Source organism: Amblyraja radiata, chromosome 19, assembly GCF_010909765.2.
Source record: "Amblyraja radiata isolate CabotCenter1 chromosome 19, sAmbRad1.1.pri, whole genome shotgun sequence".
Lineage (NCBI taxonomy): Eukaryota > Metazoa > Chordata > Chondrichthyes > Rajiformes > Rajidae > Amblyraja > Amblyraja radiata.
Window position 1 is genome coordinate 10071213 of NC_045974.1, and position 19717 is coordinate 10090929.

Below are 19717 nucleotides of genomic sequence, written 5' to 3' on the forward strand. Positions count from 1 at the left end.
ACCGCGGGGGTTTCGACCGCCCCAACACGAGGGGTTCGATCACCCCGACGCGGGGACTTCGGCCGCTGGCTGCGGGAGCTTCGATCGCCCCAACGCGGGGACTTTGACCACTGGCTGCGGGAGCTTCAATCGCCTCGACTGCGGATGGTTCGGCTGCCGCAACCACGTGAGAATAAAAGAGGAAGATTAGACTTGATTGCCTTCCATGACAGTGAGGAGTGTGGGGAATCCACTGTGGTGGATGTTTATGGTGACTTTTACGTGGCTATATGTCTTGCTGCTTTTTTATTTGTCTGGCTGTATGGTAATTCGAGTTTGACTGTACTTTAATTGGTACACGTGACAATAAACTGACCTTGAAACCCTGAAACTTTGAAACATTCAGCCAGCGCTTTGGCTGCAACTGCAGTAAGAGGAAAGATGGCTGCTTCACAGCTCCAGAGACCCAGGTTCAATCCTGGCACCAGCTCCTTCACTGTGAAGTTTGCTCATTTAGACTTTAGGCATACAGAGCGGAAACAGGCACTTTGGCCCACCGAGCCCGCGCTGACCAGCGATCACCCCGTACACTAGCACTATCCTACACACTGGGGACGATTTACAATCTCACTGAAGCCAGTTAACCTGCGATCCTGTACGTCTTTGGGGTGCGAGAGTAAACCGGAGCACCCGGAGAAAACCCATGCGGTCACGGGGAGAGCGTACAAACTCCGTATAGACAGCTCCTGTAGTCAGGATCGAACCCGGGTCTCTACCGCTGCGCCACTGCACCGCCCAGTGGCCGTACTCTCTGTGACTGTGTGGGTTCCCTCCAGGTGCTCTGGTTTTCTCTTACAGATTTAGATTTATTACTGTCAGGAGTATCGAGGTACAGTGAAAAGCATGGTTTTGCATGCTATCCAAACATATCAGATAACACTATACATCAACACAATCAAGGCAAACTCGTACAATAGACTTTACTCTAGGCTTTAGAGATACAGCGTGGAAACCGGACCTTCGCCCCAACAAGTCCATGCCAACCAACGACCATTCCCGTACACTAGTTCTAACCTACACACTAAAAACAATTTACAATTTTTGCAGAGGGCCAATTAACCTACAAACCTGGAAGTCTTCGGGATGTGAGAGGAAACTGGCGCACCCGGAGAAAACCCACGTGGAGACCCACAGGGAGAACGTGCAAACTCCACACGATAGTTAGAGGAAAGGGGAAGATACAGAGTGCTGAATAGTGTTCTCGGCACTGCAGCAAACTCCAACGTCCACAATGAGGTAGAGGTGAATCGGACAGTACCCTTGCTTGTGGAAGGACCGTGCATAAGCCAGATAACAGAGGGGGAGAAGCTGTTCACGAGTCTGGTGGCGCGCGCTTTCAAGCTTCGGTATCTTCTGCCGGACTGGAGCTGGGGGAATGACCAGGGTGGGACAAGTCTCTGATTATGTTGGCTGCTTTTCCGAGGCAGCGTGAAGTGTAGATGGTGTCAATGGTGGGAGGTCTGGTCTGTGAGATGGACTGGGTTACATCTACAACTCCCTGCAATTTCCTGCGGTCTTGGGCAGAACTCTAAAATATTTTATGCAATAAAAACAAGCTGCCCGACTGGTTCTGTTCCTCCAACACTTTGTGTTTTGTTAACAATGCCATTTTTAAACAAAATGCATTAAATTTGAGATGCATTAAATAATTATGACTCCTGGGCAGAATGCTGGCTCAATGAAGTTATTATAGATTTCTGCATTAATTGTCCTACAAAATTGTATATATAAAAATTTTCAACGAGATTCTCTTGATCAGGAAACAGAACAAAAAGAAAGCTGGAAACACCTAGCCAGTCGACAGTGGAATCAGGCTCTTCGGCCCAATTTGTCCAGGCAGAGCAACATGCCCCATCTACTCTAGTCCCACCAGCCCGCGTTTGGCCCATATCCCTCTAAACCCATCCCATCCATGTACCCGTCTAAGTGTTTCTTAAAAGTTGTGAAAGTCCCAGCCTCAGCTACCTCCTCTGGCAGCTCGTTCCATAAACCCACCACCCTTTGCGTGGAAAAAGTTACCCCTCTGGTTCCTGCTAAATCTCTCCTCCCTCACCTTAAATCTATGTCCTCTGGTTCTCGATTCGCCTACCCTGGGCCAAAGCCCATTTACCCGATATATTCATCTCATCATTTTTTACACCTCTAAAAGATCGCCTCTCATCCTCCTATGCACCAAGGAACAATGTGCTAGCCTGCTCAGCCTCTCCATATAGCTCAGGCCCTCTGGTCCCAGCAACATCCTTGTAAATCTTCTCTGGACACTTTCCAGTTGAGTCGAGTTTATTGCCACATGTACCGAGGTACAGGGAAAAGCTTTTGCAGCTTGCTAACCAGTCAGCAGAAAGGCATTTTGGATAAATTACCTGAAATATTATTGGGTATAATTGTCTCATGTCCTTGTGGTTGAAAAGTGATCTTCACTTTCAATTACACTCTGGCATGTCTTTGACAAAGATCAGTGCACAGAATTGAATATTCTTCCCACAGCAGTCTCTGGGCTCAGATGGCGCCATCTGCTGTCGATCCTGATGACTGCAAGCTGGACTGGCACAGCTCTGCCCAGCTCAGCTCAGCCTTACTAAAGAAGGACTTTTTGCAGCACCACAAATAACGGGTCAGATAAACAAAGATAAGATCTTGATTGAGCCTCCCATCAAAAGTGTTCTCCAATCCCACGGGCCACTTCAATGGCAAGGGTGCCAAGTAAAATATGTGCAGACACTACGATACAAAGCAAATTAAGAAGGGTCTTGACCCGAAACATCACCTATTCCTTCGTTCCATAGATGCTGCCTCACCCGCTGAGTTTCTCCAGCATTTTTGTCAACCTTCAAATTAATGCAAGTTCATAAGGTCATAAGTTATAGGAGCAGAATTAGGTCATTCGGCCCATCAAGTCTACTGCACCATTCAATCATGGCAGATCTACCTTTCCCTCTCAACCCCATTCTCCTGCCTTCTCCCCCTAACCCCTGACACCCGTACTAATCTAGAATTGACGCATCTAGCTCTGCCTTAAAAATATTAATTGACTTGGCCTCCACTGCCTTCTGTTGCAATGAATTCCACAAATTCATCACCCTCTGACTAAAAACATTCCTCATCTCCTTCCCAAAGGAACGTCTTTTAATTCTGAGGTGATGACCTCTAGTCTTAAACTAGTGGAAACATCCTCTCCACATCCACTATTCGGTAAGTTATCCAGGCCTCTCACTATATGTATATTGCACAGTTCTTCTTTTGTATATACTTTTTAATCTAATTTAAAAAAAAATTTAAGTCTGATCTCTTCCTGCTTGATGAAATGCCAAAAGAGTACTCTGAACTTTCTTTTATCAAGTAAAACACAAAACACTGGAAGCATGACAGCATTTAAAAAACACTTGGAGAGATGCAGGTCCCATTCACCCATGTCTGGCCCATGGGCATACAGCACAGAAACATGCACTCAGCACAATGAGTCCTGGGAGATGGACACAAAACTGGAGTAAGTCAGCAGGTGATGTTTCGGGTCGAGACTTTTTTTCGTACTGAGAGTCAGGGGAGAGGGAAACTAGAGGTATGAAAAGGTTCAGAACAATGTCAGAGGCATACTGTCGTTGTGTCCTTGGGCAAGACACTTCACCCACCTTTGCCTGTGTGTGAATGTGTGTGAGTGATTGGTGGTGGTCGGAGGGGCCGTAGGCGCAGATTGGCAGCCACGCTTCCGTCAGTCTGCCCCAGGGCAGCTGTGGCTACAGAAGTAGCTTACCACCACCGAGTGTGACTGAGGAGTGAATGAATAATGCGATGTAAAGCGCCTTGAGTATTAGAAAGGCGCTATATAAATCCCATCCATTATACTGTGCTGAATGTCATAGAATCATACGGTTCAGCCCTGAAGGACCTGCTTCTGTGCTGTACGCGTGATATGGGTCATGTATGTGCTGTGTATGTGTCATGTACGTGTTGTATGAGCGATATAGACCATGGTTGTGTTGTATGAGAGATATGTCATGCATGTTCCTTGAGAGACATGGGTCATGTGCTGTATGATATATGGGTCGTGTATGTGCTATACGAGTGATATGGGTCATGTATGTGCCTTGATAGATATGGGTCATGTATGTGTGGGATGAGAGATATGGACCATCTTGTATAATACCAGCTGAATGGCCATCATGGTATTCCCAACACATTTTTGCCAATATTCCCAACGGTCCCAACCTAACAAGTACACACACACAGGCCTGAACGTAGCTCGACTTACAAAGACCGTGGTTCCTGCCTCATCGGAGAGTTCAAGCTGGAAAGCGTGCCGGCCATCCTTGCTGGCACTCGGGGACTTGCTGGCTTGGAAATTCGTGAGCACCACCGTGTCCTGCGGAGACAAGAGGAGAGAAACAAAAGACTCAGTTAGAAACTCGAGAACGAAGAGGTAGTTTGGTTGACATAAGTCACATTAAGTCATCTTAAATGTAGTCCAAACACTGGAGGAATCCCTTTAGCCAGAGGGTGGTGAATCTGTGGAATGTATTGCCACAGACGGCTGTGGAGGCTTAGACATTAGGTATTTTGAAAGCGGGGATTGAAGGTTCCTTGACTCATAAGGGTTATGGTGATAAGGCATGAGAACATGGCTGGGTCAGGTTAGCATGCAAGAAAAAGCTTTTCGCTGTATCTCGGTACACGTGACAATAAACTAAACTGAACTGAGAAGGACAGGTAGATCAGCCATGATTGAATGGCGGAATAGACTTAAGTCTGAAGAAGAGTCTCAACCCGAAATGTCACCCGTTCCTTCTCTCCAGTATTTTGTGTCTACCTGCGGAGTAGACTTGATGTTGAATTACATTTCTGCAAAAATTTCTAAACACCTGTTTTGGCATTTTTATTATGAGGTATTGCGAGTAGAATGATGATTAAAAAAAAGATTTTAATCCATTTTAGAATAAGGCTGTAACATGGCAAAATGTGGAAAAAGTGAAGGGATCTGAATACTTTATGAATGCACTGTAGCTTAGTTTAGAGGTACAGCACAGAAGCAGGCCCTTCGGCCCATTGAGTCCAAGCCGACCAGTGATCCCCGCACATTAACACAATCCTACACAGGCTAGGGACAATTTTACATTCATACCAAGTCAATTAACCTACAAACCGGTGTAGGAAAGAACTGCAGATGCTGGTTTAAATCGAAGATAGACACCACAAAGTACTGGAGTAACTCAGCGGGCAAGGCAGCATCACTGGAGAGAAGGAATGGGTGACGTTTCGGGTCGAGACCCTTCTTCAGACCTACAAACCTGTACGTCTTTGGAGTGTGGGAGGAAACTGAAGATCTGAGAAAATCCACGCGGCTAAGGTACAGACAGCGCCCACAGACAGGTTCGAACCCGGGTCGCCAGCGCTGAAAGTGCTGCAAGGCAGCAATTCCACCGCTGCTCCACCGTTCTGCCCTGGCTATAAACGCTTCATTGACGTGCTTACCCCTTGTTTCAGAATGCTCTCACAGTCTTCCACCAACTTTCCAAATATAAAGGTGTTGATTGATGCTTGGTTGGATGTCGAAGGCTGTGTGGTTGATTCTAAGACAAACAGAAAATTACAGCAGTGTTATATCACGACAAGTATTTGAACTTTCAGAATTCCACAAAAACACAAACGTATATCGATCACCCACTGCCACCATTATGTTCAATTACATTTCTGTAAAGACATTTATAAAATCCATGCGTGTAGGAAGGAAGTGAAGCTGCTGGCCTACACCAGAGATAGAGACACATGGGTGGCACGGTGGCACAGCAGTAGAGTTGCCAGAGATCCTGGTTCGATCCTGACCACGGGTGCTGTCTGTATGGAGTTTGTACGTTCTCCCCGTGGGTATTCCCCGAGACCTCCGGTTTCCTCCCGCATTCCAAAGATGTACAGGTTTGTAGGTTAATTGGCTCCGGTTAAAGTTGTAAATTGTCCCAAGCGTGTATAGGAATGTGTTAGCGTGCGGGGATCGCTGGTCGGCGCGGACTCGGTGGGCCGAAGAACCTGTTTATGTACTGCATCCCTAAACTAAACTAAAGCGCTCCAAGAAGCCAAGCGAATGGTCCTCATGTGGCCTACAGCGGAGGAGGAGCAGTGGAGGACATCACTTCTACGCTTGGCCAGGCCGAGCCTGCAACGCCGCCAGGACAACAGACATTTATGGTCAGGTCAAGATCCCTGCGCTTACAGCAACTGGGACTTGAAAATGGCACCAAACTGGTGACTCTGGATACTGTCTCAATGTACTCCTGCTATAGGGTGATTTCACGAAAGGCCACTGGGTCATAGGTCTTCACGCATGGAGCCGCAAAATCCAACTGGGGAACAAACGTCACTTCCAGTACGTTATTAATGCTAGAAACGCGAACTTTCAAACCTGTTAAAAACCGCGAAAACTGTTAGTTTTTGCGTTATGAATAACTGTGCCAGTCGGGGTGACCGTGAGGCACAGTTATCCTGCTTTAGAGTTCTAAAGATTAAGGAAAATTAAGGTAAAGACAAGACAGCGCTGAAGGGAAAATAACAGCGGAAGTTGTTGGCCGTGCAGATATAAAGATAGAAAATATCGGGAATTATCGCGTTTGCTAGCTGCATTTCATCAAAACATCAATAATCACTTAGTTTTGATGAAATGCAGCGAGCAAACGCGATAATTCCCGATATTTTCTATCTTTATATCTGCACGGCCAACAACTTCCGCTGTTATTTTCCCTTCAGCGCTGTCTTGTCTTTACCTTAATTTTCCTTAATCTTTAGAACTCTAAAGCAGGATAACTGTGCCTCACGGTCACCCCGACTTGCACAGTTATTTATAGCGCAAAAACTAACCGTTTTCGCGGTTTTTAACAGGTTTGAAAGTTCGCGTTTCTAGCATTGATAACACGTGCTGGAAGTGACGTTTGTTCCCCAGTTGGATTTTGCGGCACCGTGCGTGAAGACCTATGACCCAGTGACCTTTCGTGAAATCACCCTATACACTTGTACTGTATCTGAGATGCTTATCTAACGTATCTAAGTGCTTATGTATAGTGATACTTGTACTGAACTGTAGCCAAAAATGAATTTCACTGTACCTCGGTACAGGTGACAAATAAAGTACAAAAAAAGCTAAAAGGTTGGAGTAACATAACCTATCCGCGCCAAAGATGGTTTTCACGGTTGGATTCCCGATGCCTCTGGATGCAGCTTGACTGTCAACCTCCAATAAGTTACATTTAAAACCAAAAAGTTTCACTTCAAAATAAGCTGAATAACAAGCGACCAACACGTTTTTTCTTCAACATTGTCACAACATCAAAAATTTCACATGGACTGGTTCTACAAAAGGCGTGATGTTTCCATGCTCACCACCAGGCTGTGAAAACACCCCCCGTACACATTGCCAATGCGTTAGGATTCTAGGCTATGAATGAATCTGTAAAGAATTTAGATCGCAAGTTCATCAACACTTTTGGGCTGCACTTTAATCTGCTAAGTATTTACAATGTGAAATAATAGAATCAAACATAATCAGAAACATTAATCAGATTCTATTTACTCAGATGTGTTTCGCCCCGAAACGTTGCCTATTTCCTTCGCTCCATAGATGCTGCTGCACCCGCTGAGTTTCTCCAGCGCTTTTGTCTACCTTGTATTTACATCTATCTGAAGGTCTGTCTTTACTTCAGACTTTAGATATACAGCACGGAAACAGTGTTTAAGAAGGAACTGCAGATGCTGGAAAATCGAAGGTACACAAACTCTTCTGAAGAAACCCTTCTGAATAAAGGTACACAAACCTTCTGAAGAAGGGTTTCGGCCCGAAACGTTGCCTATTTCCTTCGCTCCATAGATGCTGCTGCACCCGCTGAGTTTCTCCAGCTTTTTTGTGTACCAGCACAGAAACAGGCCCTTCGGCCCACCGAGTCCGTGCTGACCAACTGTCACCCGTACACGAGCACTATCCTACACATTGGGGACAATTTATACTGAAGCCCATCGACATACAAACCTGTACGTCTTTGGAGTGTCTGAGGAACCCGGAGCACCCGGTGGAAACCCACGCGGTCACAGGGAGAACGTACAAACTCCATACAGACAGCGCCCACAGTCAGGATCGAACCTGGGTCTCCAGTGCTGTGAGGCAGCAACTTAAGCGCTGTGCAACTGTGCTGCCCGTGTGGTAATAATAATTAAATATTAGCCGCAGTCAGGCCTCAATAGAAAAAGGTCGCAGCTAAACACAATAGTATTTCTCTGGACAACTTTTGTGAACAGCTCTTCTCAAAATTGCATGGCGTTGCATTATTCAGGAGAGAGCGGAGTGCCCCTAAATCACAGACACTCCAGTTCCAAGCCTAGCGGAGAGGCACCCCAGGATGTACAATGGTGACCTATTCCAACTGACTGAAAGAGCTACAATGTCTACTCAAGACGAGTTAAGATCTGGCTCTCAGCAACAAATGGGACATGTACAGATGGTCTGCCCAAACAAACTAGATCAGACCAAAAGAGAAACAGTGCTTGAGGAACTCAGCGGGTCAGGCAGCATCTGGGGAGGGAATGAACAGGAGACAACGTTTTTGTTCGGGACCCTTCTTCAGACGGAGTGGAGTAGAGGGTTGGGGGAGAAAGCTGGAAGAGAGTGGTGGGGCTTGGACAAAGCCTGGCAAGTGATAGGTGGATACAACAGGTGGGGAGGGAAGGGGAGGGGTTGTTTGATCAGTCGGTGGGTGGAGGAAGTGACAAAGGCTGGAGATGAAAAGGAGACAAAGGGAATGAAGATAAACGTAAAGTCGGGAGAGGGATATGGGGGTGTGAAGTGAAAAAGGGTGGAGATAAAAGGCAAATGGAGAGGAGAGTTGGGAGAGCGTATATGAGGAGTCCATGCCTAAAAAACTGCTTACATCGTCAAGTCATGTCGAGTGATATCAAGGAACAAATCGAGTCATATCAAGAAACACAAGTTGAAAAAAAATTGCATTGATTTACCTTTTTTTCCCCCATTTAGTTCAATGAGAGCAAATGTTATTCTGCACCACACATCTCAGTGTAGTGATTTGTGAATTCAGTAAGGATGAATTTCCATTACCTGTGGGGCTGTAGCGTGGGATTACCTGGATATGATTAATTAATCGAGTGCGCGTGAATCGAGAATCGTTTTTAAAAACTGTATTCCATGGGAGCACATTTTATTCTGCACCGTACATCTTTGAGGAGAGATTTGTGAATGCAGTGAAAAACTGGTGCATAGAAGTCAACATGTGATGCTGGCTCTTATGACCAAAGCTAAACCTGCAACTTTTCTCACTGATAAGAAGAAAAAAAAATCTTTAAAAAGCAGCAAAGGAACTTGGTGTTCATGCACATAAATAACTAAACCCTGGCGCACAAGCACGAACAGAAAAAGAATAGGGGATCTGGTTCTTATCTCAAGGGAGGACACAAAGTGCTGGAGTAACACAGCGGATCAGGCAGCATCTTCAGAGAACTAGGAGAGGTGACGTTTCGGGTTGGGACCCTTCTTCCTTATATTTACTTCAGTTTGGAGACACAGCGCAGAAACAGGGCCTTCGGCCCATTGAGTCCGCGTTGACCAGCGATCCCTGTACACTCCCTCGTCAGCAAAGACCGCTCCCTCCGCAACTCCCTCGTCAATTCTTCCCTTCCCTCCCGCACCACCCCCTCCCCGGGCACTTTCCGTTGCAACCGCAAGAAATGCAACACCTGTCCCTTCACCTCCCCCCTCGACTCCATTCAAGGACCCAAGCAGTCGTTCCAGGTGCGACAAAGGTTCACCTGTATCTCCTCCAACCTCATCTACTGCATCCGCTGCTCTAGATGTCAGCTGATTTACATCGGGGAGACTAAGCGGAGGTTGGGCGATCGTTTCGCCGAACACCTCCGCTCAGTCCGCAATAACCAACCTGACTTCCCGGTGGCTCAGCACTTCAACTCCCCCTCCCTTTCCCAATCCGACCTCTCTGTCCTGGGTCTCCTCCATTGCCAGAGTGAGCAACAGCGGAAATTGGAGGAACAGCACCTCATATTCCGTCTGGGGACCTTGCGTCCGGATGGCATTAACATTGAATTCTCCCAATTTTGCTAGTCCTTGCTGTCTCCTCCCCTTCCGCAACCCTCTAGCTGTCTCCTCCCACCCTCCCATCCGCCCGCCCTCGGGCTCCTCCTCCTCCACTTTTCCTTCCTTCTCCCCCCCACCCCCCATCAGTCTGAAGAAGGGTTTCGGCCCGCAACGTCGCCCATTTCCTTCGCTCCATAGATGCTGCTGCACCCGCTGAGTTTCTCCAGCAATTTTGTGTACCTTCGATCCCTGTACACTATTGTCCGACACAATAGGGACAAATTATTACCGAAGCCAAGTAACCCGTAAAAGCCTGCACGTCTTTGGAGTGCGGGGGGAAACCGGAGCACCCGGGGAAAACCCACAGGGAGAACGTACAAACTCTGTACGGAGAGCACCCGTAGTCAGGATCGAGCCTGGGTCTCTGACGCTGTAAGGCAGCAAATCTACCGCTGCGCCACCATGCAGCTATATCAAGGACGATGTTTCCGAATATAGTTTAAAAATGCGTGTGTGTGCGTGTATTAAATCATAATTTTATTTTTTAATCAGCCTGCATCATAAAAGGCAGAATCAGGCAGCAACATACTCCCTGCTTAAAATGGCAGCAATTTTAAGTTGCCATAGTACCAATATAATGATAACAATTTTTGCTCAAATTCACGATTTTAGTGTAAAGTGAGGTATACAGTGCATTTAAACAATCCATGTTTCATTCTAAATTACAATCTGTTCATTAGATCAAGAGCAGCTTACCTTCCAAAACTATTTTCATTACTTTTTCTCCTGTTCCAAGTTCGTAAGGTGGATACTTCATCAAAATAGTCCCCTAGAAATTAGAAAGGTACAATCCCAATTAAACAACGGTCACTGCCTTCTTTCTTATGGGTTTCAAGATCCTTTTGTTAAACATTCGTCCCTGCTCAGGGCTTGTTCATAAGTTCTAGGAGCAGAATTAGGCCATTTGGCCCATCAAGTCTACTCCGCCATTTAATTGCCGCTGATCTATCTATCTCTCCCTCTCAACTCCATTCTCCTACCTTCTCCCCCTAACCCTTGACACACTTACCTATCCAGATGGCACTGTGGCGTGGCGGTAGAGCTTACAGCACTAGAGACCCGGGTTTGATCCTGACTACAGGTCTGTACGGAGTTTGTACGTTCTCCCTGTGACCTGGGTGGGTTTTCTCCAAGATCTTTGGTTTCCTCCCACACTCCAAAGACGTACAGGATTGTGGGTTAATTAGCTAGGTTATAAATGTAAAATTATCCCCAGTGTGGGTGCGCAGGGTAGTGTTAATCTGCTGGGATCGCTGGTCGGCAGGGACTCGATGGGCCGAAGGGCCCATTTCCGCGCTGTATCTCCAAACTAAACTATCAAGAAACATCCCAGTGGGGTCACTGCAGAAAATTACACATCCGATGACTGGAGCAAAGCAAGTTATGACGAGCTGTACACCACACATCCAGATGTTGACCACACATCATTTAAGTACTTTATCACTGTCGCGTGTACCGAGGTACGGTGAAAAGACTTTTCGCCGAGTCGACCAGAAGCTGAAGCAATTGGTCGCCCTGCGTTGAATGGACGTTGTCAAGCTGGAAAGAGTGCAGAGATTTACATGTTACCAGGATGTGAGGGCCTGAGCTATCGGGAGAGGTTGGGCAGGCTACACTATCTATTCCTCACATGATATTGTACACCTCTACAAGAATACCCCTCATCCTCCTGCGCTCCAAGGAAAAAAGTCCTAGCCTGCTCAACCTCTGCTTATAGCTCAGGCCCTCAAGTCCTGGCAACATCACCATAAATCTTAATCACTATTCATTCTCCTGGATTCAAGTGGGAACAGGTTACAGCGAGAGAGAGAGAGAGAGAGAGAGAGAGAGAGAGAGAGAGAGAGAGAGAGAGGTTGACAATAAGGTTAAAAAAAAAACACATTTAAAAAAAAGTAAAAACCTTTTACTCCCTGCAGCCTTTGATGGACATTTCATTTAAGTGGGCTTCTCATGGCTCAAAATGAGAGCCTCTTTCAAAGCCCCATAGTTTCTCCTTCCATAAGCACTTGATCATCTCCTTAATCCACTCACCAGAACACAAACAAAGCAGGCATGGTGGCACAGCGGTAGAGCAGGGGAACTCTTGAATTACCTCATACAGTGGGACAGGCCCTTTAAAGAAGCTGCAAGCAGGCAATGTAAATCCCCATCCTAGTTCTCAGGCTAGTTTCACTGTCCTCCTGATTAATTTTACCGACATTTTACTGATTGTATGCCTCGCTGTCATCTTCCCCAGAGCTAACAGTGTGCCATTCTACATTTTCTTGATCATCATCAGCTTTGATCTGTCTTTCACACACCTTACCCTTCCATATCTCTATGTCTCCCTCTCCCCCGACTCTGTCTGAAGAAGGGTCTCGACCCAAAACGTCACCCATTCATTCCTTCTCTCCAGAGACGCTGCCTGTGCCGCTGAGCTACCCCAGCATTTTATGTCCATCTTGGATGACTGAACCTAGAGCCATTTGTCCATCATGAAGAAAATCTGCTAATACGATACTTTGAAAGCACAGTGACATTAGAACCTTCTCCAAATGTTGGCGCTCATGATAAAATCCCTCTTCACCTGCACGGCCTACTCAGGATGGAGTAAATCTGCAAACAACCCCAAGGGGATAGGTGACATTCTACAATTAATTCAGCACCCTGGCTTAGAACAGTTACATACCTTCATAAGTGATAGGAACAGAATTAGGCCATTCGGCCCATCAGGTCTACTCTGCCATACAACTCCCGACACCTGCAGTAATCAAGAATCTATCTATCTGTGCCTTGAAATTATCCACTGACTTGGCCTGCACGGCCCTCTATATTACAACAACACATCAATCTCCAACAGTAGTAGAATGTAAAACATTCAGTCCAACGATTAAACTGATATAAACTCAATCACAGCACTGGCACACTGACAGCCGGAACATATTCAGTCTGTTGCTGGCAAACCAACTCAAACTCAGACCAGAGAATTTTCTCTCAAACATAAATCTATGTTTTGTCTTGCATGCATGCATGTTGCTTGCATTGGAGATCTGCACAATGATGCTCATTTTAAGCCTCAGACACTACCGTTCTTCCAACTGTACAGAGGCATGGAGAATTTATTCAATTGGAAACATCCCCACCAGCAAGTCCTTGGTAAAATGGCAAAAATCCTGCTTCAGGGTTTCTGAGTGAGTTTCTCCCCTTCTCCCTCTCCTCTCTCTCCAGAGAACATGCTGGCAACCACCCAATGGCTTCTTGGCAACCTAAATACTTGTCAACTAAAAAAAAAATGTTCCCCGTTACATCGGATTTTCGTCATATGGACATCATTAACGAGACAACATTTAGACTTTAGAGATACAGCACGGAAACAGGCCCTTCAGCCCACCCCGACCAGCGATCACCCCAGTACACTAGCACTATCCTACACACACACACACACACTAGGGACAATTTACAGTTTTTTATCCAAAGCCAATTAACGTACAAACCTGCTGTCTTTTTGGTGTGGGAGGAAACCGGAGCGCCCAGAGAAAAACCACGTGGTCACGGGGAGAACGTGCAAACTCCGTACGGACAGCACCCGGGTCGCTGGGGCCGAATCCAGACTGCACACTTCTCATGACATTTCAGCCAAATTAACCGAACGTGGATGATCGACCAAATGAATCCAAAAGTGGTGCCCACTGTACTCTGTTGCACCAAATGTTCGGAACGCGACCACATTCAATGGTAGAAACAAGGAACTGCAGATGCTGGTTTATAATTTAAAAAAGACACAAAGTGCTGGAGTATCTCAGCAGGTCAGGCAGCATCTCTGGTAAACATTGGGTCGGGTCTCTTCAGCATTAAATAGTGCTGTGTATCTGAGGAACTTTAGCCGTTCAAAGTCAATAAAATATAACATAAATCTCAGTCTCCAAGATCCATAAACAGCTGCTGTTCATTCCAAAATTCCAATAACAGCCACATGAACAATTGGATTCACATGGGACACAGCAAATAGAACAAGCACAGGAACAGACCCTTCGGCCCATCATGCTGAACATGACTAATCTTCTCTGCCTGCACATGATCCATATCCCTCCATTCCCTACACATCCATGTGCCTATCCAAAAGCCTCTTAAATGCCACTACTCATATCTGCCTCCACCACCACCACCCAGGCACCCACTACTTTGTGAAAAAAACTTGCGCCAGTCAGATTTAAACTTTGCCAGTCTCACTGTAAATCTATGTCCTCTATCTTGATCTTATAGAGGTGTATAAAATCATGAGAGGAATAGATCGGGTGGGGTCTCTTGCCCAGAGTGGGGGAATCGAGGACCAGAGGACATAGGTTTAAGGTGAAGGGGAAACGATTTAATAGGAATCTGAGGGGTAACTTTTTCCATACAAAGGGTGGTGGGTGTATGGAATGAGCTGCCAGAGGAGGTGGTTGAAGCAAGTACTATTGCAATGTTTTTGAGAAACAGTTGGACAGGTACATGGATAGGACAGGTTTGGAGGTATATGGACCAAACGCAGGCTAGTGGGACTAGTGTAGCTGGGTCATGTTGGCCGGTGTGGGCAAGTTGGGCATAAGGGCCCGTTTCCACACTGTATCACTCTATGACTCTAGTTTTTAATATTTCCACCCTGGGGGACAAAAAGCACTCTGACTGTCTATCATGTCTATCCTTCTCACAATTGTATATACTTCTATCCGGAGGCGCAAGGAAATTTGAAAGGTTAAGTGTGACAAAACGAGTTAGCCTGAACGATGCAAGTAAGACTCAGAGGTGCACATGGATGGGTCTTACCTTAATATATTTGTTGATGGGCGCAGACTCCAGCTGTAGTTTATCATATTCAATCCACTCGCCACATCCAGACAACTGTGTCTCCATCGGGCCATCAGCGTCTCGGAGCTGCTGAAGCGGCATGCCTGCCTCGAATGGCTAAAATGGAAACCAAAATGACATTCAGTCGAGAATCCCCAGCTGAAACATTGAAAATAGCTGCAGGAGTAGGCCATTCGGCCCTTCGAACCAGCACCGCCATTCAATATGATCATGGCTGATCTTCCACAATCAGTACCCCATTCCTGCTTTCTCTCCATATCCCTTGATTCCGTTAACCCCAAGAGCTGTATCTAACTCTCTCTTGAAACCATCCAGTGAATTGGCCTCCACTGCCTTCTGTGGCAGAGAATTCCACCATTCCTTAAAAAAAAAAGATGGGTTCAGTAAAGATAAACATTAGCTTCCATACAAACAAACGTAGGCTATAAAAAGGACGGGGCGCAATGGCCCGTGTGAAGAAGGGTCTCGACCCGAAACTTCACCCATTCCTTCTCTCCAGAGATGTTGCCTGTCCCGCTGAGTTACTCCAGCTTTTTGTGTCTATCATTGGCATAATGGTAGAGTTGCTGCCTTTGGGGGCAGCACGGTGGCGCAGCGGTAGAGTTGCTGCCTTACAGCGCCAGAGACCCAGGGTCGATCCCGACTACGGCCGCTGTCTGTACGGAGATTGTACGTTCTACCCGTGTCCACGTGGGTTTTCTCTGGGTGCTCCGGTTTCCTCCCACATTCCAAAAGGCGTGCAAAAACCTACAAACTCACACGCACGTGGGATGCGAGAGGAAAACAGAGCACCCGGAGAAAACCCACATGGTCACAGGGAGGGCGTGCAAACTCCACACAGACAGCACCAGTAGTCAGGATCAATCCAGAGTCTCTACCAGCTGCGCCACTGTGGTTAATAATCCATTGCTAGCCAAAGGCACAAAAAGCTCTAACTATGATCGCAGCATGCGAGAGGGCAGGTTTGTAACGACAGCAGCCGGCTTTGCAGAAGCTGTGCTTTAAATCAGTGGAAGCCAGTTGGCAGATGAAACCCTGAACGACTGCACATCTCTCAGCAAGCCTTCCAACTCCCATCATCCACACACTCAGCGAAGGCAGAATAAACCCCGGTACTTCATCTAAAAATAGCAGGAATCACACTCCTGGGCATCTTTCAAGCGGCAAAGAAACAGGTTGAAACTACCTGGCAGCACATCTTCATAAAATGGAGAGGAGCAAGGAAACAAAAAAAAACACACAAAAAAAAAAACTGGAAACAGAAGCTTAATGGCACAGAATGCCCCTGGGCCTGTGTCAGCCTCCTCACATAGAACATCCGACAACAGCACAGTTACAAGCCTGTTGGACCACGTCTCTGCCAAGTTCCCTCAGTCTGCCTTGGCCTACGCCATCTCCCAGTTGCCAAACACTAACTCCCCTTCCCACACTGACGTCTTTCATTGTCTGCAACCCGTTTTTACGTTGCCCACAGCTGACTACGGCCTGCCTCCGTTTTCATCGTTACATTTTTGCATATCTTTCATTCATTAGGTCTGTGTCACCATTTATATCTCTCGTTTCCATTTCCCCCCCCCCCCCCCCGACCCGCAGTCTGAAGAAGTGTCTCGACCCGAAACGTCACCTATTCCTTTTCTCCAGAGATGCTGCCTGTCCCCCCCGAGTTACTCCAGCTCTCTGCCACACTGACTTTTCTGTCCTGGGCCTCCTCCACTGACAAGAGTGAGGCCACATGCAAATTGGAGGAACAGCACCTCATATTTCGCTTGGGCAGCTCACACCCCAGCGGTATGAGTACTGATTTCTCTAACTTCAAGTAACCCTTGCACCCCCTCTCTCTCCATCCCACCCCCATCTTAGTCATCCTTTGAGTTTCACTGTTGTCCTGTTGTGATTCACTGTTTGAATAACTCGTTACCATCTAGCCCATAGCCAACAATAAAACATTGTGGGCTCCACCTTTCCTTGATCATTGCTATTTTGTGCATATATATCTTTCATTCATTTGTTCTATATCTCTCGTTTCTCTATCCCTTGATTCTCCGTCTGAAGAAGGGTCTCGTCCCGAAAAGTCATCTATTGCTTTTCTCCAGAGATGCTGCCAGACCCGTTGAGTTAAATAATCTGCACATAATCCATATCCCTCCATTCACTATCTATCCATGTGCCTATCTAAAAGCCTCTTAAACCCCAAGACTATATCGGCCTCCAACACCGACCATGGTAGCAGGTTACAGGCATCCACCAATCTCCAAGACCGCAAGAAATCGCAGAGGATTGTGGACCATCACACAAATCAACCTCCCTTCCATTGACTCCATTTCACGCTGCCTCGGCAAGGCCAGCAGCATAATCAAGGACCAATCTCACCCCGGCCACTCCCTCTTCTCCCAGGGAAGAGGTACAGAAGTGTGAAAACGGACACCTCCAGATTCAGGGACAGTTTCTTCCCAGCTGTTATAAGGCAACTGTGCCATTCTATCACCAACTAGAAAGCAGTCCTGAGCTACTATCCACCCCATTGGAGATGGGATCTCATTGAAACCTACAGAATACTGAAAAGCCTCGACAGACTGGATATGGAGAGCATGCTTCGAATAGTGGGCGAGCCTAAGACCAGCGGGTGCAGCCTCAGAATAAAAGGATGCACCTTTAGAATGGAGAATGGGAGGAATTTCTTCAGAGGGAGGTGAATCTGTGGAATTCATTGCCATTGGCGGCTGTGGAGGCCAAGTCATTGGGTCTTTTTACGGCGGAGATTGATAGGTTCTTGATTAATACGGGTGTCAGGGGTTATGGGGAGAATTTTAAACTGAGATTGATAGCTCTTGCTCAGTAAGAGCATGAAAGGTGACGGGGAGAAGGCAGGAGAATGGGGTTGAGGGGAAAATAGATTGGCTGTGATCAAATGGTAGAGCAGACTTGATGGGGCCAAATGGCCTAATTCTGCTCTTGTGCCTTATGGTGTGCTTGAGCTTTGACCAATGTTGAACGAAGGCAAAATACACTTTGCAGTTGGTGATCAGCCTGGGTGTCGAATCCTAAATGATTTGTTTTCTATCAAGGAGGAGGTTGTATTGAATCCTTGCTTTCCGCGTCACCTTGTGGTTCAAATGATCCGTTAAATGTCTCTTACACACGTGGCAGAAAGAAGGATGGGAGCCAGGAGAGATGAGATTGATTACTACTGCCACACATGAGGAGATCGGGCCGTGAGTTCCATAAAGGTGAAATTAAGAGGGGGGCCATTACATCAGCACTCGACAGGGTTTACGATGGATAACTGGTCTCATTTCCTTCCTCCGCTATAATTAATCGGGTACGAGTGCCCAGAATACCTGGTGTCCCACAGCTTAACTGCTTGAAATTTGGAACGGTGCGCTCATTTTCTAAACTAAACAGTATGAATCGGAAGGAACTGCAGATGCCGATTTACACCGAAGATAGACACAAAAAGTGCTGGAGTGACTCGGTGGATCAGGCAGCATCGCTGGAGAACATGGATAAGTGGTATCACAGCATGAAAACAGGCCCATCAGCCCAACTTGCCCATGCCGACCATCTACACTAGTCCCACTGCCCACGTTTGGCCCATATCCCTCTAAACCTTTCCTATCCATGTACAGTACGTATCCAAACGTCTTTTAAATGGTGTTTGAATACCTACCTCAACCATCTCCTCGAATACCTTCTATGGGCATTTCAGGCTTTGAATCTCTTTGGTGTTTACGTTCAGAGATACAGCGCGGAAACAAGCCCTTCGGCCTGCAGAGTCCGCACCGACCAGTGGTCCCTGCACACTAACACTACCTTACACACACTAGGGTCAATTTACCAAGCCAATTAGTCTACAGACCTGGACCAACTTGGGTTGGTTTCTCTGCAGGGTTGGAGATTGTACTTTGATCCCCGTGAACACAGAATATAGAACGTTACCCATCTGAAGAAGGGTCTCGACCCAAAACGTCACCTGTCCTTCTCTCCAGAGAAGCTGCCTGACCCGCTAAGTTACTCCAGCCTTTTGTGTCTATCTTCAGAACGTACAGCATAGGAGTGGATTCTTAGGCTCTTAATGTCTGTGCCAAACATGATGCCGCGGATTCACCACCCTCTGACTAAAGAAATTCCTCCTCATCTCCTTCCTAAATGAGTGTCCTTGAATTCTGAGGCTCTGGCCTCTGGACCTAGACTCTCCCACTGGGACTGGAAGAGAGCGAGGTGGACTGGCGAGAGCAATGGGGGGGGGGGGAGAGACCGGCTTGGGGCCACCAAGAACAATTGGGGGCCCGATGGGGGATCGTAGAGAACGAAGCAGGAACTGGGGGCGGGAGAAGGGGGGGGGGTCTAATGCCACGTGCGGTGGCAGGCAGTAGATAACAATGCTTAGTACTTATGTAACTTTGTTGTCGTTCAGTGTAGTTTATTGCCACATGTACCAAGCTTCAGTGAGAAGCTTTTGTTGCGTGCAACAGTTAGTGACACTCGTGTATTGCCCAGGTTGTTTGCCAAACAAACCTTTTCACTGTACCAAGGTCCCTGTGACAATAAGGTATCGTTCGTTCATTCACTGGACCAAGTTGTGGGATGGGATGCTGGGACTGTGACAGGGAGGTTGACCTTTTCCCCACCATCTCTGCCAGGTAATCCCTCACACCCTGGGCTGTCAATGCCTGCATCGCCTTCAATGATTCAATGGCACTTTTCCTATCACATGTG

The 19717-nt window shown here is 46.9% G+C and overlaps 1 protein-coding gene across 3 annotated transcripts in view; it reads right to left on the bottom strand.

The window, feature by feature from the left end:
- The window catches only part of pot1 (protection of telomeres 1), a 127417-nt gene that overhangs the window by 89959 nt on the left and 17741 nt on the right, over window positions 1-19717 (bottom strand). For all 3 annotated transcript variants that reach the window (XM_033037642.1, XM_033037644.1, XM_033037643.1), the window contains exons 2-5: window positions 14960-15097; window positions 10871-10943; window positions 5506-5603; window positions 4289-4399 (exon numbers count right to left, since the gene is read on the bottom strand). In XM_033037642.1, the coding sequence (XP_032893533.1) occupies window positions 4289-4399; window positions 5506-5603; window positions 10871-10943; window positions 14960-15082 (405 nt within the window). In that variant the 5' untranslated portion in view covers window positions 15083-15097. The remainder of the gene's footprint in view (window positions 1-4288; window positions 4400-5505; window positions 5604-10870; window positions 10944-14959; window positions 15098-19717) is intronic.